Below are 24,459 nucleotides of genomic sequence, written 5' to 3' on the forward strand. Positions count from 1 at the left end.
CTACAGTAATCAGTGCTAAAAATATGCACTGTTACTGTAAAAATGCAACTGGCAGGGAAGGGGTTAAATGTGACCCTAGGGGCATGATTTTAACTGTGGGGGGGGGGGCTTGTGAAGTCATCACAGAGACATGTGATCCTATATAGCAGGATTACATGAAAGCTGTGATAACTTCAGTGAGAGGTACAGACAGCTGTGTTTACATCAGCCATCCGTCCTTCTCTGTCAGCGGCGAGAGATCGTGAGTGGCCAGCGGCCATCGGAGCCGCCTGCCACACGCACTAGCTTCCCTGCTGACGAGCGTGGGCGGGAGCGCGCCTCCGGCACCGCGAGATCGCCTCTAGCTCCTCCTAGGCGAGCGCCGTACATGTACAGGTTTTTGCCTGGGAGCGCCAGCCTGCCGCAGTACATCTGCGGCGGCTGGTGCTAAAGTGGTTAATGTGTACTATTTGTTATGCTATCTGTTGATCTTTCTTTTCAATAAAAACTCTTGAACAAGAATTTTACTGCATTAAATGTGCACTAACGCACTGCAATATACTGTGGTAAACTTGCAATAAGGCACTGAAATATACTGCGTTAAACGTGTTCAAACGCACTGCATTTACTGCGGTAAACGCACAAATGAACTAATATATACTGCGTTAAATGTGCACCAATGCACTGCAATACAACTGCGTTAAACTTGCAATAACGGACTGCAATATACTGCATTAAACATGCAGTAATATACTGAAATATACTGAAGGAGACTTGCCCTGACAAAATAAAAAGACACTAAAGTTGTATTGTGCGGAGGCGAGGGCGAAACAATTAATGTTCAGGCCAAACTCATACTCGGGCCGAACCGTTCGCCCAACACTACTGAACAACTGATCATTGTCAGTAAGATGGCACACTGGTTGGCAAGTCTTTGGCAAGACTTTCTAGATGAAGAAGGTTTTATTTTACACAGTTTATGGACCACAAACCAAAGTACCAATCAGTAACTAGAGGATCAAGGAAGAGTTTGCAAAAGTGACCAACTCCCCAGATAAGATGGACAAAACATTTCAGTGACTAGAGGGTCAAGGAAGAGTTTGCAAAAGTGACCCACTCCCCAGATAAAATAGACAAAACCTCCAAGATATAACTTTCATCATATGGAGGAATACCAAAGTTGTCTGGTCTGTTTTTAATATACAGGGTTACTTTACATTTAATAATCATCAAATCATGTGATAAATTATTTATAGACTTGCTCTGCCACACGTACACAAACTTTTACTAATACATAAGTATTGCCAAGCATGTAAACATACCTGCAGAAATTGCTGACTGCATGCTTTGCCTGATTCCTGGCATCATTTTGGTCTTCACCTCCCGCAATGTAAAGGAAGCCATCCATCACAGTCACACACTGATTAAAGCTCTTAGCAGGAAGTTCAGCCAGTCTTTTCCATCCATTTTCAGGATCCCTGTACAGAATCTCTCTGCTGAGAGATTTTTCTGTTAAAGCAGGTCGGCCCCCAACTGTTACAAGGACCCTTGAACCACCGCGTATTTTTGTTCTTCTAGATTGTAAGGTGTTCTGATGATATGGTAGCAGATGATAATTCATAGCTTCAACAAGAAGTCTGTGACAGTCAGAATCCTGCATCATTCTGGGCACTGACTGGACATAGTTGACAAGATCTTGAGCTGAAATAGTGCCAAATCGAATATTGCTCAAAAGGCCAGAGGCATACTTAATTCGCTTTTCATCATAATCCAACCATTTCATTGCAATCTGGAAGGCAACAATCTCAGAGGTTAACTGCAAATCATCATCAATAAGAAGTTCATTTATCTGATCAAACGTTAACTTCAGGAACTGATCTGTTTCTGAAAACTCAATGAAGTTGTCTCGAATGAACTTTTGTGCTGCTTCCTTTGTGCTTCTAAGTCCATAGGTTTCAGCCATGTTAGCAACATACATGCAGTTTTCAACATTGATTTCTTGCATTAGAAAGTCACAGCACATGTTCACAAGAGTGCTGATTTGAAGGTAGATAGCTGAAGATATGGTGCTACCGATTGTGTACAATGAAAGAGTAATTTTACCAGTGTAGGCATAGGTTATGACTGTTGCTAAACCTAAAGGTGATACATCATTTAAGTCAACCCGCTGAGTGGAGGCATCCTTCTTTAGGATATTGTAGAAGTATTCACTGCAAGAAGCCATGACAGCTTTATGGACTGTAAAAGATTTTGTTTTGGTACCAATGGTGAGGTCACACAAGAAGTTATCCTGTCTCATTCTGCTAAGGCCTTCCATGAGGTTGGTGCCATATGAGGAGTCGGAAACCTCTGTGGAGATATAGCTGAAACCATTTCCCCCATCAATAAGACCACTGATACCATTTAGCTTGCTAAGAGGGCTGTCCTCTACAATAATGGTCATCTCATTGATGTCTGACTTGTTTTTCTTGACATTCTTCTTTTTTGGTGCCATGACTGCAATAATGAAATCACAGCCAAGACCTTTCTGTAAAACAGAAAAATAAATAATAATAATAAACACATGAGCCATATATATTTCTAATTCCAGGCTTGCACATTTTTCCTTTAATTAGAAGACATGTTCTAGAAATAATATTTTTACCAGTATTGGCCACAATCCCTGTGTTTTAAAAACATTTTTGTCCAACTTTAGTATTTTCTGTATTGGCTGTAAAGTAGCAGTTTTCTTTTGAAAATGTAACTAATCTGTAAAGCCTCATTACGCAAATGTGTCATTGTAGATTTCACTTAATAATCTCCATCCTATGCCATTTTCAGTGTTTTTGCTTGTCGTGTCAGAGGACCCCTAACTGAAGGCTGTGGGATGACGCCTAATCTTGACAGACAGCAGAAATAGAGAGGGTAAGAGATGGCTGGCAAAATATTTTTCTCCCTGTAAGTAATTCCACACATAGCCGGACCTAAAATCTTTACAATGAAAAACAAAAACCAAACATTTTGAGTTTGAAAGTTACTTTTGGGCTATGAATTTTAAAATTGTGTTGTCTAATTGGTTGTGTAATGATTTCATGCTAACAAAATGATGATCTGACCTCTAAATTCTTCCAACACGGGGAGTCTCTGGCACTCACATTACACACGCTATTCTTAACTTGACATGCAAGGCCAAGTGTACAGTAATGGAGATCCATTAACAGCATCATCTGCTATTCATAAACAGTTACTGTCGCCATTTACAGAATATAACATATGCCATCTGAAGCACAGAAACACCAGCAGGAGAGTCAGAGCATTACAGACAAATTATTGATAATTGTTCAGCCACCAAAATCTGAAAAACCATGATAATAGTTTTCAAAGTGTAATGACAAGAGTCTCTCTTCCTAAGTACTTCAATAAATTCTGCTCACTTACCTAAGGCCATAAGATATGTTAATGCTAAAGTTTTTTATATGTGATCACATTCCCTCTGTTGTCAGCTGCATAGGAGCTGGGGAAGGAGAAGCAGTTGCACACTGACCTTCCCAGTGAAAGGCTGTGTGTGTGTGTATGTGTATGTGTGTGTGTGTGTTGGGGGGGATGTGAGTGTGTGTGTGTGTGTGGGGGGGGGGGGCGTTAGGACAAGTCTGATTAATGGAGGAGAGTAGGCTGAGTTTCCAGCATAGCTAGAGAACTGACTAGTGTGGTCAGTTTTTAATAGGAAACTGAGGGACTAGCAGGGCTTTCACACAAAGGAAGCAATATGAAGAGGACAGGATACTTTTTCATACAAGTACATGGTACAGCAGGCACATATCAGGAATAAGAAATATTGGGGTAACATATTCTTTAAGGGGAACTGTTTCACTTGCCAAATGATTTGTAATTCTGGCCAGTTACTCTTGTGATCCAGTAACCCTGCCAGGCAGCATGAACAGATCCTTGACCCTCATTGCAACAGCAGCACAGCTCAGTCAAGAGCATTGGATTTAAATACTCACCCAGCCTGCTGATTAAACATTGGAGCAAAATCAGGACAGTGATGGGGTCATCCCTCATTCTGCTTTTTTATCCTGTCTGCATGTTCCCTGTTAGCAGCATAGCTTATTAGTTAGTTTACTATCAGCTCCCTATGCTACCCCCCCCCCACCCCCCCCGCCTCCTCCTTCACAGTGATGCTTGTGGAGAAGAACACAGAGGTGGATATCAAGAGTTACATATATATATTTCACAATATAGAATATATTTAATGAAAATACATCATTGTTTTATTTCAGTGCTTTTATGTCTGAGGTTTAGTTTAATATTAAAATAAACTATTTACCAATACTACTACTAACATTTTTAAGCTGAAAAAAATATTATACTACGACAAATTAAAATTTTAATTACGGTACCTATACCTTTTGACTGTGAATTCTAGCTGAGCCTTGGAAGGGCCTACCACCTTCATGAAAGTCTAAGCATAAGTATGAACCCCCCCACCTTTGCCTTCCCAGTGACAGTTCATGTGACTCTTAATGGGTTTCACAGATGCTGATCACTATTTTAAGGAATATGCTTATGCTTCCAGTACTAGGAAGTTAGATGTAGGAGCATTCTGTAAGGACACAGTTGATCTAAGAGAATATTATGGTGCCCTATAATGCCTGTTTGCCTTTTTAATGTTTTAAGAAAAGTTACATTTTCACATCAGGCTTGTAAATCTAAGTTTTAGGCAGAGCTCCACCCAAAAGGAGAAGCTCCACTTGTTCACAGCCTCCCGCCCTCCACTACCACATTTGGCACCTTTTGGTGGGGAAGGGGTTAGCGGGTACCTGGTCTTGACAGGTACCCACTCCCACTTCCGGGTAAGAATGCCAATCGGTGAGCTATGACATTTCCAGGCTCTTCTACTCCCCTCCCCTCCATTGGCTTTTATGACACACACAGGCCCCAGAAGCCGTGGGACCATTCAGAAAGAAAGAGAGAGAACACTGATTGTAATGATATTTTAATTAGTAGTTAATGACAATATGTAACTTGTGATACCTAAAATGTATTTTTTTATTAGTACTACATGACATGTTTTACTTGTAGGCTATATAAAGTCATATCTCAATAACAGATTTAAAGAAGACTTCTTGGTTTAAAAGCCCCATATCTATCCAATGTATTTAACCACTTAAACCCCGGAAAATTTTACCCCCTTCCTGACCAGGGGGTTTTTTGTGATTTTTTACTGCGTGACTTTAACGGACAATTGCGCGGTCGTGCGACGCTGTACCTAAACAAATTTCACATCCTTTTTTTTCCCACAAACAGAGCTTTTTTTTGGTGGTATTTGATCACCCGTGCGATTTTTTGATCATGCGCTATAAACAAAAAAAGAGCGTAAATTTTGCCACAATAACAATATTTTTCACATTTTTTTATATGAAATTCCCCCCCAAAAAAATATAAAAATCAAAATTTTTTAACATCTTCGCCCAATTTGTTTTATGCTACATATGTTTGGTAATAAAAATTGCAAAAAGCCTATTTTGATTGGTTTGCGCAAAAGTTATCGCGTTTAATAACAAAGGAAAAGATTTTTGTCATTTTTGGTGGTTTTTTTTTAACGAGTAATGGCGGCGATCTGCGATTTTTTTTGCGGGACTGCGACATTGCGGCGGACAGATCGGACCCTTGACTGACATTTTTGACACTTTTGGGGTTACCAGTGACATTACTGCAGTAATCAGTGCTATACATATGCACTGTTACTGTAAAAATTACACGGGCAGGGAAGGGGTTAACTGTATTGGAGAGGGATGGGTTAAGTGTGTCCTAGGGGCGTGTTTCTAACTGTGCTGGGACATGGCTACTACTGTAAAAACAGAGATCAACGGTCCTACATAGTAGAACCGTCTAATCTCCATTTTTAAACAGGGGAGAATGACAGGCGGCTTGTTTACATAAGCTGCCTGCCTTTCTCCCTCTCTACCGACGGTCACACGCACGGACTCCTCAGTGAACGAGCCGGGGCGGGCACACGCTCGCCCGCTGTTGGCTCACAAGCCGGTCACAGGCTAGTGACGTATATATACGTCACTTTGCCTGGCCGGGGCTGACCGCCGCAGTATATCTACTTGCGGCGGTCGGCAAGTGGTTAAAAGGTTTTAGGGTGAATGTTTATCTTATAGGAAAAAAAGGGTGTCTTTTAGTGCGGAATACACAAAATGTGCAGCTGTGTATAGCAACCAGTCAGCTTCTATCTTTCATTTTCAATGTTTTAAAATGGCCTTAGATGCTTGTTTTTTTTTTTGTTTTTTTTTATGCACCTAGCAGGCTAAATTAAGAAAAAAAAAGAACAAATTCCTCCATCCACACAAACAAGGTAGATGGAGGAATCCCCCTCGACAGGACATTATATTCTAAAAGAAGAACTCTCCACTGTCAGAATACAATGATCAGCTGCTAATCGGCAAAGGTTTTCCAAATTGTTCTCTTGACATCTATCAATCGCCATCTGTCAAACAGGAATGGTTACACACACAGATCAAATTGTATCCAATCCCTGCTGAACCAACCAAATTTCAACCCATCCATGGGTAGCTTAACTGCACAAGTTAAAGATAGAAGCTGAATGGCTGCTATGCATAGCTGCTCCAGGTTCTGCCTACTCCAGTTTTGATAACTACCCCTCGTATTATAACTAAGGATAGCAGGTTTTTTCATAGGACTACATTTTAGATCTGAATTCCATGTAGCATCCGCAATATGTACTGTATGCTATGGTATATTATTAAAGGATATGCTTTTTATAACGTATTCCACATTGGCTTTTGTGCTATGTTGTTTGCAATTTTGTGTTCCAGTTTGGCACTCAATAATCTTAATAATCTTACACTCAATATTCTTACATTGTGGCTGGAAAGCGGAGGGTGGTTTCTTATCTATTAAAATTTTAGCTGCAGCCAAAATGTTTTTGTTTTGTTTTACATAGTATGGTGTCTTTGGTTTGTTTCACACTGCTGCGACCTTGCATGGCTTACAATAAGACTTTGCCAGGAGACTTCCATGGGGACTTGAGTATTACTTTGAGGCACAAGTCTGATAGAAGTCTACTTGAAGTAGTATGGGTTTCACATGTCATGTGATTTGGGGTCTCACAAGTCAGATCCCAAGTCGCAACAGTGTAATTTACGTTTTTTTTTCTGCCTTTGTTCTAGTTAGGGAGATTGTTTTTTACTTTCTGTCCCTGCTACACCCATACAAGAAATGGGGGGAGGATGGGATGGTACAAGAAAAGCACATACGACAATAAAAATATTGGTAGAAGTTTCACCACTCTCCACTCTCCTAAAATTTGTTTTCCTGGCAGTCTCCATGGCAGCCTACGTGTGGGTTAACCCCGCCACCTCTCCAATGGTATAGGACCCCCCTCTATAAATTTCAGCTTGCAGGCACAGCCAGTGTTCCTTTTTTGTCCTCCTCCAAGGATCAACTATTTGGATTATTTCCTGTTGGAATTTGGTCGGCTTACCTCAGAATGAAAAGTCGGTGTCTATGTCCAGGGCCCAGCCACGGGCGGGTGAGTGACATTTCAAAATCCCCTTTGGCTGATAACTGTGCGGTGCTTCGGATGGCCGACGGATATCCTGACAGGGTCTGAAGATTTGTCTCCTCCATGGCAGTGTTTTTGTTATGTTTGTTTGTCTCCAAACTATCTTTCTTTGCTATCCCTGGTGGCCCAATGGCGGCTGGAACGCTCCGTGCGTTCCAGCCATCTCCTTCCTGCTTCCCCTCCGCTCAGTCCGGCGGACGCATGCGCTGTGTGGTAATGGAGCTCCGCTCGCTGCCTGCGCATGCGCACTTCGCCGCGATCGAAAGCGAGGCCTGGTCCGCGCATGCGCACTTGCGATCACGGCCGGCCATCGCTGACGTCATCCTGGCGCGAAAATTTAAACGCCTGTCAGCTCCAGAGCATTTGGGAATGCACTGTGGGCATAGCGACGTCTTCCCGGTACCTTGTCCGTTTGTTTACCAGGTATGTGGGGACCGGATGCTGCATACCTTTTTGTGGTATGCAGGGGGGGGGGGAGAGCGGTTGGATGCATATTAGGACAACACCTGAATGTTCCTTATTGCTTTGTAGTGATCCCTGTATGCTCTACTTCCTAGTGAGTTTGTGGTTTTGCCTGAAACATGGATCCTGCTTCACCGCCCTCTTGTGGCCAGCCCTCTCACAACAGGTGAGTGCTGGTACATTTAGAGGGATATGAAGGGAGGGATGCTGGCTCATGATTCATGGCTAAATCCTGTGTCTCCCTGGATTTCTCTTTCTCCCAGCTCCTCCAGGTCTGGTCAAGAAAGAGACCCTGTCAGGCCACGAAGAGAATCATCTTCAAGGTCAAGACGCCGTGAGTCTCCATCAGGGAGCAGACATGAGAGGAGACGCTCACATTCCTCCTCCAGACACCGCACACACCGCCACAGTAGCCATACGGCCCAGAGAGCCTGTTGGGGTTGTGGGGCGCATGTCCCGGAGGACAAGTCCCTTTGCGAGCCCTGTTTCGCTCGTGCAGCTGGTGAAAGAGAGTCTGAAGATCAGAGATTGGAATCCCTGGTGAAACGGATTGTCCAACAATCCATGAAGGAGTGGAATGCTAGTCCCACACCTGGATCTGCTACTCCCAGCTCTCCTGCTGATGCTCCTGAAGAGCAAGGTCCCTCTCAGCCAAGCTTCACTTCCGGGAAATCCTCAGAGAGCGATTCGGAAGAAGAGGAAGGTGCAGTTGGGGGTTTTGATTTTGCCCTTGTTGCACCTCTCATAAGAGCAGTCAAAGAGGCTCTGAAATGGGAAGATCCCAGTACCCCACAAGTAAAACAGAGAAGGTTTTTCAAACATTTGGGGAAAGAGCGGCTAAACTTTCCGCTCCTGTCAGAATTGAAGGATGTCATCCTAGAAGAGTGGAGTAAAGGGGACAGCAAGACCTCCTTATCCTCCAAACTGTCCAAGTTGTATCCTTTTAAATCGGAAGAAGTCAGTCACCTGGAATCAGCTCCTCTGGTTGATGCTGCAGTTTCCAGACTGGCTAAACACGTTACACTCCCGCTGGATAATGCGGTGTCCTTTAAAGACCCTCTGGATAGGAAGATGGACTTGGATTTAAAAAGAATTTATGTCACAGCCGGTGCGGCTTGTAAACCTGTGCTAGCACTAGCAGCCATGTCTAAGGCCATGGAAACCTGGGTTTCTGATGTTGAACTAAAATTAAGAAGTGTGTCTGAAGATGCAGTAGAGAACTCTCCTGTTCAGGAACTGAAGTTAGCTTCTGTGTTTCTTGGAGAAGCATCCATTGATGTGTTACGTCTCTTATCCAGATCCATGTTGGCTTCTGTCACAGCCAAACGGGCCCTGTGGTTGCGTCCCTGGCTGGCAGACCCAGCCTCTAAACAGGCTTGGTGCAAAATCCCTTTTGAAGGTTCCTCTTTATTTGGAAACAAATTGGATAATGCAATTACTAAAGTGACGGGTGGAAAGTCAGGTCTCCTTCCCCAAGATAGGCGCCTCTTTGGCCCTAAGAAGCAGCAACCAAGAAAGCAGTTTGCAGAGCGATCAAAGGATGCCCGCTCATATAGGCCTGGGCGAGATTACAGGAGAAATTGGAAGAGCAGCCAAGCATCCTCTCGTAAGCCGGTCAGAGGCTCAGCACCTTCCGGTCAAGAAACCTCGAAGTCCTTTTGAGATTGGGCCCGTTCAGACATGCCAGGTGGGGGCACGCCTGCTCCACTTTCAGCGTGTCTGGGCGGCCTCAATCTCAGACTTCTGGACCATCAGGACAGTGTCCACAGGACACACATGGACTTTCTCAACAGATCCCGTGTCCAGATTTATTCCCACTCGCTTGCCTTCTCAGGACGAGAAAAGAAACGTTTTGCTCGACTATGTAAGCACTTTGGTAGCTCAGGGCGCAATAATTCCGGTGCCCGTGCAGGAAAGATTCCAAGGCGTGTACTCGCCCCTCTTTCTAGTACAGAAGAAGAATGGATCCTGGCGCCCTGTGATAGATCTCACCTATCTCAACAGGTTCATCAAGAACGAAAAGTTCAGAATGGAAACCTTATCTACTATCCAGAAAGCAGTACTTCCAGGAGACTGGCTAGTGTCAATAGATCTCAAAGACGCGTATTTCCATGTGCCTATAGCAGTAAACTTCCACAAGTACCTTCGTTTCGCGGTAGAACATCAACACTTCCAGTTCATCTGCCTTCCTTTTGGCCTGTCCACATCCCCAAGGGTGTTTTCCAAGGTCCTTCTAGCTGTGGTGGCTCTAATCAGAAAAAAGGGTGTACGTCTACATCACTACTTGGACGATCTTCTACTGTTGTCACAAGACCGGGATCAACTTTTGTTCCACAGGGACCTGGTCACTACAACTCTCATGGAGTTCGGGTGGTTGTTGAATCTTCAAAAAAGTCATCTGGAGCCCTCTCAACATCTGGTCTATCTAGGGGCTCAATTCAACACCGTTCAGAATACACTTTCTCTGCCTCTAGAGAAAATCCCGGTGGTTCGGGAGAGGATCCTTCCAGCCCTCTCATCCTCTTTTCTGACGGCATCCCAGTGTCTCAAGATCATCGGCACAATGGTCTCGACGGCCCCTATGGTCAAGTGGGCACTGTGGCGAATGCGGCCCTTTCAGAGGGGCTTCCTTCGGCAGTGGAATCCGGAAGATCACGATCAGCATATCTTTATTTCCCACAGCATGAGGAGCAGCTTATTTTGGTGGCTCCAACGCAAGAACCTGCTCAATTGCCATTCTCTAGTCCCCATCACATGGGTCATCATTACAACCGACGCCAGCAACTCTGGCTGGGGAGCCCATTGCATGACAGAGGTGGCTCAAGGGAAATGGCCCCTGCAAGCCCACTCCCCAGTTTCCAACGTCCTGGAGCTTCGTGCGGCTTTTCTAGCTCTTCAAGCTTTCCATCATCTAATAGAAGGCAAATCCGTACTTCTTCGAATGGACAACACCACGGCAGTGGCTTATGTGAAAAGACAGGGCGGTACCAGGAGTCTCTCCCTTCTTCAAGAAGTAGACCCAATCATGACATGGGCCCAAGCCCATCTGTCCAACATCTCGGCGGCCTACATTCCGGGGCCACAGAATGTTCAGGCAGATTTCCTTTCCAGAGTTCAGTTGAATCACAACGAGTGGTCTCTCCACATAGACTCATTCAAGTGGATTCTGTCCCTAGGGGTCTCACCAGAAGTAGACCTGTTTGCATCTCCATGCAACCACAAGCTAGTCCGGTACTTCACACGCAGCAAGTGTCACCAAGCATGCGGAACGGATGCTCTGACCGACAGATGGGAATTCAGCAGGGCATATGCTTTTCCCCCATTTCCCATCATCCTCAGATTTCTTCAGAGACTCCAAGCGGAAGATGTGGAGATCGTCATGGTAGCCCCTCACTGGCCGAACAGGCCCTGGTTCCCACTTCTCCTGCAACTCAGCTATCGGAGCCCGATTCCCCTGCCCATCAAACCAGACCTTCTCTCGCAGGGAACAACATTACACCCCTGCCCCGCCTTGCTCAGGTTAACGGTCTGGTTCTTGAGAGGGAGAGGTTGGAGTCACTCGGATGCCCTCCTGGGGCAATCCCTACTTTAATGAACTCTAGGAGACCTAGCACGAACAGAGTTTACTGTAGAGTCTGGTCTAGATTCTTGGAATTCACGTACCCGGAGGGAAATCATTCCCTGAATTTCGGAGTTCAAGAAGTCCTGAAGTTCCTTCAAGCAGGTCTGGATAAGTCCCTATCAGTTGGGACTCTCAGGGTGCAAATATCAGCCTTATCGGTGTTCTCAGGGTTCTCCTGGGCCAAGCATATACTCATACAACAATTCTTCAAAGGTGCGGTCAGACTCAGACCTCAGAGGAAGCCAAGGTTCCCAAAATGGGACCTTCCCCTTGTCCTTAACGTCCTTTCAAGATCTAGTTTGTCGGACTCCATTAAAGATCTTACCATTAAAACAGCCTTTTTAGTAGCAATCACTTCAGCTAAAAGAGTTTCTGAGATCAGTTCTCTTGGTTATAAAGAACCTTTTCTCACGTTTTTCCCGGACCGAGTAGTCCTAATTCCGATGCTCAATTCCAATCCGAAGGTATCATCGGTTTTTCATGAGAACCAGGAGATTGTACTTCCTACCTTTCGTTCTTCAGAGGATAATGAACCTCATCCCTTGGATGTAGGGAAAACTCTTATGGAATATCTCCAGTCAACGTCTTCTTTCAGACAATCGGATAATCTCTTCGTCCTTTTCTCAGGCAAGAATAGAGGGAAACGGGCCTCGTCAAGGTCCATTGCGGCCTGGATTGTGTCTGCAATTCAGCGAGCTTACTGTGTAGAGGGTTTGGCTCCTCCGGAGGCGGTGACAGCCCACTCGACGAGAAGCATCTCAACGTCCTGGGCGGCTTCACATCATGTTGCACCAGAAGTAGTCTGCAGAGCAGCTTCATGGTCTTCTGTAAATACGTTCATGACACATTATTGTGTGGAGCCAGCCTCCTTATCTTCAGTTAATTTTGGCTTGACTGTTTTGTCTGCTAATAATTTGAAGTAAAATTTGATTTGAAACATTCCCACCCGTGTGGTTTGGGCTAGTTATTTCCCACACGTAGGCTGCCATGGAGACTGCCAGGAAAACGGAAAATTCCTATCATACTTACCGTAATTTTCCTTTCCTGGTGGTCTCCATGGCAGCCGGAGTTCCCACCCTCTGGTCTTGGATTCGGCTAAGATATGGAACACTGGCTGTGCCTGCAAGCTGAAATTTATAGAGGGGGGTCCTATACCATTGGAGAGGAGGCGGGGTTAACCCACACGTAGGCTGCCATGGAGACCACCAGGAAAGGAAAATTACGGTAAGTATGATAGGAATTTTCCGTTTTTGTGTCTTTACTTGAGAAAATTCCCATTGCATGCTGTTTTGAAAGGAAGTAATGGGTAACCTGAAAAAAAGCCTTTAGCCATCCCTGCTAAAATAAAGTAAAACATTTGAGCTGTACTGTAAACTGCTTAATGGTCTTTCTGAAAATGCTAGTTACCAGGCTGTCATAATTATTTAATGACTTTAATAATCTGAGTTATGTAGCTGGAACCAGCATGTAGAGGAGTTCAGACTTCACTTGCATACTTGTTCCAAGTACTAAAGCCAGAAATAGCCAGGCAACTCACATTCCTCTCAGAAGGTCAGCAATTAAAGCCTGCACATTTCCCGTAGTTCAGGTTCCCTTTAAAGCAGAACTCCAGTTATTTTTGTCCCCCAGAGCTCTTGTCATAACGTGCAAGTATGCACAGCACATTTGCATTTTATGGCACACTAATGTCCCAAGTAAGCTCCTCCAGCAATGATATCTCTGTTCTTTACTTTGACTCTTTATCCGTGTTGCTGCCATATTCTCCCAGTCTTCTGTCTTTCACATTGGTTGGCAATGATTGACGTAAATCCCACACAAGCATACAAAAGTCTAGTCACTCAATACGTATTCCTGGCATCTGTTAGGCTAAATTTAGATGTGTGGCAGACTTTGCTGGCCCTCTGAAACATAGTCCACAGTGTATTGCTTTTCAGAGACATTTGACAGGCTGTGAGAAGGTGATATGTTGCCTCCTCACGCCCTGTTAAAACCTTCTAAATGCCGCACCACCATGCTGCAACTGTGTGCAGTACGTTTGGGGTCAGAAAGGTTGTGCTAGAGCCCTTTTTACTTGAATGGGTCAGGTTCGACGCAGGTACTCCCTGCCAAATGCAGCAGGAAGGGTAATTTTTGCCTTGTATGCATGTGTAGCCCCCCACCTGGCTGACTTTGAGCTCCCCAACTGTAAGTGTAAATGGGTAATGGGTATATGGTAAAAAGGCGCTGGTAATCTTTAAAGTGCTGTGTGTAAATATTTGTAAAAATATTTATAAAAATAAATATTTATAAAAATAACTTAAAATATTTTCCACAAAGTATAAAAGCTTCAATAGTGTAATAAATCTTAACTAATTAATAAAGTGCAAGTGTTATCAAACTTCCGTGCAAAAAAAATATAAAAAACTTTTTTTGAACCAGTGCTTATTTGTGCATCCACAAAGGATCAATAACACCGCAAAACTGGTGCATATATTAGATCAATAACTATTGTGCTCACAGAATTAAAGTGTTAAAGTGATAAAAGTGCTATATAAATAATTGTATTTTAGTCCAAGTCAATACATGAAGAAAGGTTATCAATTCAATCGCTTGGATCTTTAGTGCTTCAGGTGAAGGGGAGTGTCACTCGTTGCCTCTTACCAGATAAGGGTAGGTCGCAAGGACCCCCAACACCTGTGATCCCTTTATTTGGGTGGATCAAACCTTTAAACGGCTCCTTTCTCCAGAGTATCCTGCTCCTTACTCCTATTCGTGCGTTACTCGTACATAGGGGATACGGTCCGCATGTATAAAGATATATAAGATAGCCGAACAATAGTGTAATACTGTTGGTTTTTAATGAAATATACTGGCACTGGGCAATTTGTATAGATTGCTTGCGGGTATCAGGAAAAGAGTCCTCCAAGGATCTGCAGTATCCCCTTTGTGTCTCCTATTTCCCTGCTCGCATGCGGCGGTCGGCTTGCGTTCCAGCCTGTGTGTCAAAAAGCCCTTACTTCCAGTGGTCACTGCTGATACCCGGAAACAGGAAGTAAGGGCCCAGTGCCAGGAGGGCACAACAAAATGTAAGAAGCCAACTATTTGTTATTTGTATATTTCATTAAAAACCAACAGTATTACACTATTGTTCGGCTATCTTATATATCTTTATACATGCGGACCGTATCCCCTATGTACGAGTAACGCAGGAATAGGAGTAAGGAGCAGGATACTCTGGAGAAAGGAGCCGATTAAAGGTTTGATCACAGGTGTTGGGGGTCCTTGCGACCTACCCTTATCTGGTAAGAGGCAACGAGTGACACTCCCCTTCACCTAAAGCACTAAAGATCCAAGCGATTGAATTGATAACCTTTCTGCATGAATTGACTTGGACTAAAATACAATTATTTATATAGCACTTTTATCACTTTAACACTTTAATTCTGTGAGCACAATAGTTATTGATCTAATATATGCACCAGTTTTGCGGTGTTATTGATCCTTTGTGGATGCACAAATAAGCACTGGTTCAAAAAAAGTTTTTTATATCTTTTTTGCACAGAAGTTTGATAACACTTGCACTTTATTAATTATTTAAGATTTATTACACTATTGAAGCTTTTATACTTTGTGTAAAATATTTTAAGTTATTTTTATAAATATTTATTTTTATAAATATTTTTACAAATATTTACACACAGCACTTTAAAGATTACCAGCGCCTTTTTACCATATACCCATTACCTATTTATTGTTAGTTAACAATTAAAAGGGCAGCAGGTTTTAACATCTTTTAATTAGGGCTGGGCGCCTTCACAACCTTTTTAACAAGTGTAAATGGGCCCTTAGAATGTATGGGGATCGGTAACTGAGCTACACAGGCATTGATGTCAGTGTACAATTAGAAACAATGCTAGAAAAGAGGTTTTATGGCAAAAGAGACATACAGAGTCTCTTCTGTCGTAAAAAAAACCTACCTGCTAGTAATTTTTGCGACTGTAACTTAAGTTCCTCTGTAAGCTCTTCACACCTGTCATACTCATATACTGTATGCAGCCACTCAGCAGGTGGGCCTTAGCGCCTGGAGGCCACATATATCTGTACCAAAGTGTAAACAATGCTGTGCCAAGAGTGCACACCCTGAGCGCTCCTGGCGCAGCTACCCGCAGGAAACGGAAAGTAGTGTTCGGTAACTTTCTGATCATGTAAACCACTGATACAACCAATCACGGCGGTCACCAAAATGTTCGCCTCCTCCTCCTGGTGTATGAAACCTCTTAAAGGGCTGGTACACACTGGCACTAAGGGATTAAGAATGTTAACTTCTTATAAAATCTTTCCAGTTATAAATAAGAATAAGCATCAACAAGAACCATGATTTTATCTGTATTTTGTTCAAAATAATGAAGATGATGTTTTCATTGCAGAGGATGGCCTGAAATGATGATCATTTTCTACACTTAAAGCAGAGTTCCGGCGACACAAAAACATCTTTTTACTAAAAATACCCCCCTAATCCTAAGCTATCCCCTATTACCCTAACACTAACCCCACATTACAGGTCATTACAGTTATTAAATAAAGATAAATACTTACCTTGAAAATTGATTGCAGAGCGCAGCCATCTCTGGTGTGGGCATCTGAAGCCGTGGTGTCCCCTGCTGTGTCCTTCTTCAGGGTTCCTGGCTACCCAGAATGCCGATCACAATCTCGTGCATGCGCTGTAGATTGCGATCAGCAATCAGAGTGGCGGCCGGGGCTGTTCCCATTGCATCCTGGGATTGATGACGCTCATCTCCCAGGACGCAATGCAAAGGAGGAAGTGACGTTGGGGGCCGCGGCCGCACAAGGAGGAAGAGGAAGGAAGGTAAGTTTATTTTCATTAAAAACAAGGTAATTAGAAAAAAAAAAATATTAACTATCCAATTCTTTTTCAGGTTTTTTTTTTGCTAACTGATGCTGCAAAAAATTTTTGTGGGGTGGAACTCCGCTTTAACCTTTTCTTTCTCCACTGCTTAGTGTGCAAACAAGTGAAGTGGCCTGCTACTTTTTTATGACCCTCAATATTGGCAACCTATGCAGTATCAATGTGAAACAGAAAAAAAAGTAATACTAGAGCTTGATCCAGCTGTCTATAAATTTGATCCACATGACTGCTGTTTTGCTGATATGTAGAATTACCTGCCAACCACAAGTGTTTGTTTTTACAGGAAACAAATGAAGATGCGAGATACTTGAGCTGAGATGAGAAAAGCTCAATCAAAACATTCTCTTCTGTCAAAATATGCCAGCATAAGCTCTCATGAAAATTAGTCAAAAGTAACATCTATATCTATCTAGTAACAAAAATAGATAGTTATAAAAAATGGAATCCATCAACATAATATTATGATGTATTGTGAGGATCCAAGGGGTTGTTACATTTGGCTCTTTGTTTATAATGAAAAGGAATTATCAAATGCCTGGCGGTATAATGGCGGTAAATGTATAACAAGTAAAAATAAGGCTAACTATGGACAATTTTGTTTTGAGGAAAAACAAACAATGAGATATCTGCCCAATTGTATTGTTTTCTTTATTTTATTGGCAACATTACTGACGCCACTGCAGCATTCCTGACTTAGGTAACTCACTTGCATAAATGGATAAGGAATTAATCCCTTCCTTTCCAGTCTCAAAGGCTTCCAACACATTAAAAAAGTTCTCCAAAACAAAAGAGCATGGAACCGAACCACCAAGCATGCTTGTCAGGGTTAGTAAACTCAACACACAATAAACCAAGAAAAAGTCCATAAATACAATGTCCCTTACTGCTAAATATATAATAACTTTATTTAATATATGCTAATACAAAAAACACTATGCAACCCTAACCCATAATTGTTGTTATGGGTTTAGGTGGCATGGTCTTTTTTGTATAGTCAGGATTTGAATAAAGTTATTATATATTTAAATGTTTGACTAATTGTGTTTATGGGATTTTCTTGGTTTATTTTGCATTTGAAAAATGTTGTGAAAAATGAAAAGCAATTATGAAACTCAGCTCTTGTTCTTAGATGTGATGCTTCAAACATTGCATTAGGTAAAATTATTGCACTGCTTAAAAACACACTAAGGTGGGAAACTAAGAATGATAACCTTATTGACTCATTGGGGTTGATTTGATAAAGGAGTATAGCCTGTTAACCTTCAAGGTGTATTTTCACTTTGAGTGAAACAAAGTAAAAATTAATTTTGCAAAGGATATTTATTCATGCGTAAGGCAAATAAAAAATAGATTTCTTCTTGCACATGAATGTCAGCATACCTCCCCCCTTTTTACTGAGCTAAGTGAATTTTCTTTTTTCACTTAGTGATGATGTGAATTGTGCTGACATCAATCAACTTATTATATGTGTGGAAAAATCTTGTTTTTCTTACAATTTCCTGAAAAGATGCTATTTTGCAGGAAGAAATAAAGTGTTAATATGGATTTTTTTGCAATAATTGAAACTTTAATGTTTAATATCAATAGGTATATCTGCACAGTGGAATTAAACTGGACAATTTAAATATATAGTATATATCTTTCTTCCTTATGTAGCGCTACCCTTATAGAAGTCACTGAATAGAATGCTCTTTTGCCTCAATTTTCCCAAAAACCTAGACTCCTCTGGCTCACTGGGGGAGATTTACTAAAACTGGTACGCACAGAATCTGGTGCAGCTCCAGTCCCCATAGTCATTTTGTTGCCCTTCTCTGGACTCTCTCCAGCTCCAGCACATCCCTTCTGAGATTTGGTGACCAGAACTGGACTGTATAGTCCAAATGAGGCCAAACCAGAGTTTTATAAAGTGGCAGGATTATCGTTTTATCTCTAGAGCAGGGATATGCAAACTGTGGCCCTCCAGCTGTTGCAAAACTACAAGTCCCATCATGCCTCTGCCTCTGGGTATCATGCTTGTGGCTGTCAGAGTCTTGCTATGCTTCATGGGACTTGTAGTTCTGCAACATCTGGAGGGCCACAGTTTGCATATGCCTGCTCTAGAGTAAATCCCCTTCTTAATGCATGCTAATATTCTGTTGGCTTTGCTTGGTGCAGCTTGGCACTGCATGCTATTGCTCAGTCTGTCTTCTAATAGGACTCCCAGATCCTTTTCTATTCTGAAATCCCTGAGGGGTTCTCCCCCTAGTGAGTAACTTGGAATTATATTTTTAACCTCCAAGTGCATTTACCCACATTTTTTTGTTAAACCTCATTTGCCATTTAGTCACCCACTCCATTAATTTATTTAGGTCCTCTTGTAAGGTTTCTATATCCTGCTGTAATGCTATTGCCCTACTTATTTTTGTGTTGTCAGCAAACACTGGGATTGAACTATTTATCCCATCCTCTATATCATTTATAAATAAAATAAACAGAATTGGTTCCAGGACAGAGCCTTGGAGTACCCCACTAGCCTGTAGACCTATCCGAGTACACTTTATTTATCACCACCCTTTGGACACGCCCCTTTAGCCAGTTTTCAATCCAAGAACAAACCCATTGGTCCATGCCTACAGACCTCAGTTTGTTCATTAATCATTTGTGGGGACTGTATCAAATGCTTTTGCAAAATCCAGATACACTACATCTACCGGCCTACCTTTGTCTAGATGGTAGCTCACTTCCTTGTAGAATGTTAACAGGTTGGTTTGGCAAGAGTGACCTTTCGTAAACCAATGCTGATTATTACTAAAGATACTGCTTTCATCAGCAAATTCTTGGATATGGTCCCTTAGCCTCCACCCCCCCCCCCCCCCCATTATGCACAGCTGCACCAGATTCACCAGTTTTAGTAAATCTTCCCAACTAGGCTGGGTGTAAGGACATGCAAAGACAAAAACCTACGAAAAGTAGTACTTGGCAATCAGTAGTAACACTTTCAAAGAAACAGGCATTAAGCAAGTCAGTAAAACGATTTAATAAATTGTCACTAGGTAAAATTGATAACAAAGCAAACATAGAATAAAAGCATTACTGACGGTAACACTGTTAGCATATGAAATGTTGGGTAGTAAAGACTAAGCAGTATAGCAACACTTGGTTTCCACATCAGCATAAACAGTATCAATGCCTCCGAAAGTGACCATGTATAAACTAGCAAAGGCGAGACTATACAGCCAGAGTGCATTAAAGGCAATTATTCTAGGCCTACACTGACTGGCATTAAAAGTATACAGTAAATTAGTAGCAATGGAAGGGGAAATGAAAGGGGATGTGTAGAGTGATTAATTGGGAGGGGCAGTTCTGTAAGGCGTCCTTCTGCTGGCTATCATGAGACCCTTTGAGAAGTGCTGGTGCACTTAGTAGTAGTCCTGAATATACCAGCATGCAGTATAGTATGGTAAAGATGCTACAGGCAAAATTAAAGGTAAATGTAGAGCAAGTAGGGCTCTGTTACTCTCTGGGACTATATATATCAATGTTTTCATCCAACATTTACACCACATTTAACCTAAATTCACACATATTAATATAGGATTTATTAGAAACTAGTGAATTTTGTGTGAAAGTTGTGAAAAACACTAGGTAAAAGCACTAATAAACAGACCCCAAATGTCTTTTGTATAAATCTGTGTGCCACCCTGAAACTCCACCTATTGCTTCATTACTTATAGTTTGTGAGGATGTATCTTTTAAACTGGTACAATATGTTCATAGTTTATTATGATATTATCATATATTTGTAATGGCTTCTAAAAATTGCTATCTGCTGTGGACTTTTTCTATAGAGCAGCACTCATCTTAATAATTAACATGATAAAGAATTTTGGAACTGCAGTATCCTGAGCGAGAGCATTCTGTTTTTGTACATGACTACTTCGCCCACTGGCAGAGCTTCAGGGGTAACAGGGTCGCAATGACAACCCCACCCATGCTCCAGGTAGGTCATGCAGTCTCCATGTCACATTAGGTTTTGCATTGGGGGGGGGGGGCACAATCTGATCTCCTGTACGTCTCGACCTGCAGCAGCTTCTTCTCTTTTTTCTCCTACTGCTTTCAGCTGCTGCAGAAAGAGCCATACAAATGATCGGTTTCAGTAATTGCACCCAATCCCCCCCCCCCCTCCTCTGCACTGATCACCCTTTCTGTGGTCCATCCTCTTCCTCCTGTTGTCTGTGCCTATTGGACATTGGATTAGTAGGTGCTACAAATTTACTGCTTAAAAAAATGCACTGTAGAGGGGGGTAGCTTGGTTTTGCTTTGTTACATTTTGCAAGATTATTTATTTTCATATAAAGCTTTTAAACAAGATTTTTAATAAGCCAAAATAAATATTGATTACATTTTAATTCACTGGTTACTTGTTTTTTTCATGCTGTTGGTAAGCAATTCCAAAACAAAAAGAAAAAATAGCCCATTATCATTAGTTTTTTCTTTTGTTTATTTATATCAAGGTAAGGATCCAAACTTTGATATCTATAAAGGTTCACGGGTTATATTTAAACAATTTACATATATTGGCCTTTAGCCCCGGTTCACACTTATGCGATGCGGGAAGGCTGCGAATTCGCAGCCTGTTCCCGTATCGCAAACGCACCCCCGGCAGTTCACACTGCTATATGCAATACGCTGGGGGTGTCAATGTAATCTTAACGACGCCCCCAGTTTGATTGCATATCGCAGTGCGATCTTGCAGTTCGCACAGGATCGGATCGCACAAGTGTGAACAGCTGTGCGATCCGATCCTGATGTGGCTGCAAAAAAGGGTCCTGTGCGTCTTTGCTGTGGGTGCAGTGCGAATTTAGCCATACAAAGTGTATGGCTAAACTCGCACCGCACAGCCGTTCGCATGTAATGAAGGAGCAGTGCGCTCCGACATTACATGCGATCGCCGCAGCCGCATCAGTGTGAACCGGCACTTAATGTAGTCTTAAGTGGAACTACTTCATTTTTTTTTCTTGGTTTTTAGTTAAAGCAGTCCCTCTAACTGGTTTTGTTATTGCTGTCCATACCACTCTTGATGGGTTTATTTCCCTTTATTTATTATTTATTTCTTCCCCTTGTCTGGAGGTAATTCTTTATTTATTATAAAAATGGCTGGTGGTCCTGTATATGTCTGGCTTCTATTGAACTGTCCATAGGAATATATAGAGAATTCACTGCAGAATAGGAAAATATTGAGTTTACCCCAGATTAATGCCCTAGGTGTGAGTGGGGCAGAAATTTGAATAAATCTAGCTATTAAGAGCTCAAAGAAGCTATCCCTTCCCAGTGCTATGTAAAAGTAAAGAAAAAAGTTTTGACAAGAGTTTCACCTGATGACTTTACAGCCTATAATCAAATCATACACCGATCAGCCATACCATTATGACCACCCACCTAATATTGAGTATGGCCCCTTTTGTTAAAACGACCCTCACCCATTGAGCCAAAGTCACATTCACATGAATGGCAGGACTCAAGGTTTCCCTGCAGAACATTGCCCAAAGCATTACACTGCTTCTGCCGACTTGCCTTCTTATACCGCATCCTGGTGGCATCTCTTGCCCAGGTAAGTGACGCACACGCACCCGGCCATCCACATGATGTAAAAGAAAACGTGATTCATCAGTCCAGGCCACCTTCTTTTATTGCTCCATAGTCCAGTTCTGATGTTCATGTGAACATTATAGAAGCTTTCGGCTGTGGACACGGGTCACCATTAGGGATGATCGAACTTTTGAAAAGTTCGGTTCGACCAGAACACCCGAACTTCACGAAAGTTCGGTTCGGATTTCAGAACCCCATTGAAATCAATGGGACCCGAACTTCTGTAATCAAAAAACACAATTTTTAAGCCCTAAAACCCAATAAATGCCCCTAAAAAGTGCCTAGGGTTCTGGGTCATGCCCCAGGGACTATTAATCACACAAAAAAAAGTTCTTAAAAATTGTCGTTTTTGATAGATAGCCAATTATTGAAAAAATTAAAAAAAAAAAAAAAAAAAAAAAAAAAGAGATTTCTTTGGATTTAGTGTCTGGGGGTTCTAAAAGGTGTACCTGTGAAGTTTCAGCTCTGTAGCATGTCCAGAACCAGAATTACAGCATACCAAACCTTCAAAAATGACTTTTTTGCTTAACCGCACCTTTCTTTTGCTCCTAATCAACGGCTCAGCCAATGTGTATGATGGGGACATAATGCAGTGCACTGGGAACAGGATTAGAGGTTTTTTTGGGAAAAGGTGCTGTCTCTTTAAATGTGCATATAATTAACGGGTGTATTTCCACAATGGGGCTTTTATTACCAAATGTTTCAAGAAGTCCAAAGATGTATGTAATTGCACTTTATTTCATGTAAAATGGTGTTTGGTGCACTTTAACTTGAAATCTCACAAGAAACAGACATATATGCACGGATACATTGAGGGTTAGGGGTAGGGGCCACAATGTAGTGCAGAGTGAACAAGATTAGAGATGTTTTGGATGAATACTGTTGTCTCTTGACTTTAAATAGAAGTAAAGGATGCTTAAAAATTGGGCATTTGGTGGTGCGGACGATGCCTTGACACCATATCCCTATGAAAGTGCTGGTAATGAAAGCAATAATTGCCTTTGTAAGGAAAAAAATTACAATGATATGCATCTGTGTGACAGGTGCGCAAAATTGTTGTTTGGGTGTTGGCGGAGCCATACCACTGTAAGCCCAAAGAGCTGGTGTTGAAGAAGGCGTAAAAATTATGAAGGTGTGCACCTGTGGAACAGGTGCGCAAACATGGTAGTTTTGGTGTTGGCGGAGCCTCCCCACCATAACCCCAAAGAGCTGGCTTTGAAGGAGGCCCAAAAATTGTAAAGGTGTGCACCTGTGGAACAGGTTCGCAAACATGGTAGTTTTTGTTTAGCATAGCCTCCCCACCTTAACCCCAAAGAGCTGGTGTTGAAGGAGGCCCAAAAATTGTAAAGGTGTGCACCTGTGGAACAGGTGCGCAAACATTGTAGTTTTTGTTTTAGCATAGCCTCCCCACCTTAACCCCAAAGAGCTGGCGTTGAAGGAGGCCCAAAAATTGTAAAGGTGTGCACCTGTGGAACAGGTGCGCAAACATTGTAGTTTTTGTTTTAGCATAGCCTCCCCACCTTAACCCCAAAGAGCTGGTGTTGAAGGAGGCCCAAAAATTGTAAAGGTGTGCACCTGTGGAACAGGTGCGCAAACATTGTCGTTTTTGTTTTAGCATAGCCTCCCCACCTTAACCCCAAAGAGCTGGTGTTGAAGGAGGCCCAAAAATTGTAAAGGTGTGCACCTGTGGAACAGGTGCGCAAACATTGTCGTTTTTGTTTTAGCATAGCCTCCCCACCTTAACCCCAAAGAGCTGGTGTTGAAGGAGGCCCAAAAATTGTAAATGTGTGCACCTGTGGAACAGGTGCGCAAACATTGTCGTTTTTGTTTTAGCATAGCCTCCCCACCTTAACCCCAAAGAGCTGGTGTTGAAGGAGGCCCAAAAATTGTAAAGGTGTGCACCTGTGGAACAGGTGCGCAAACATTGTCGTTTTTGTTTTAGCATAGCCTCCCCACCTTAACCCCAAAGAGCTGGTGTTGAAGGAGGCCCAAAAATTGTAAAGGTGTGCACCTGTGGAACAGGTGCGCAAACATTGTCGTTTTTGTTTTAGCATAGCCTCCCCACCTTAACCCCAAAGAGCTGGTGTTGAAGGAGGCCCAAAAATTGTAAAGGTGTGCACCTGTGGAACAGGTGCGCAAACATAGTCGTTTTTGTTTTAGCATAGCCTCCCCACCTTAACCCCAAAGAGCTGGTGTTGAAGGAGGCCCAAAAATTGTAAAGGTGTGCACCTGTGGAACAGGTGCGCAAACATTGTCGTTTTTGTTTTAGCATAGCCTCCCCACCTTAACCCC

General features: G+C 42.5%; 1 protein-coding gene across 1 annotated transcript in view; it reads right to left on the reverse strand.

Moving 5' to 3' along the window:
- The window catches only part of KLHL31 (kelch like family member 31), a 60,475-nt gene that overhangs the window by 11,779 nt on the left and 24,237 nt on the right, over nt 1-24,459 (reverse strand). Inside the window, exon 2 of the mRNA XM_082252163.1 lies at nt 1,302-2,506. Within this exon, the coding sequence (XP_082108289.1) occupies nt 1,302-2,473 (1,172 nt within the window). The 5' untranslated portion in view covers nt 2,474-2,506. The remainder of the gene's footprint in view (nt 1-1,301; nt 2,507-24,459) is intronic.

The sequence above is a fragment of the Pelophylax lessonae genome (genome assembly GCF_965119305.1).
Source record: "Pelophylax lessonae genome assembly, chromosome: 3".
Taxonomy (NCBI): domain Eukaryota; kingdom Metazoa; phylum Chordata; class Amphibia; order Anura; family Ranidae; genus Pelophylax; species Pelophylax lessonae.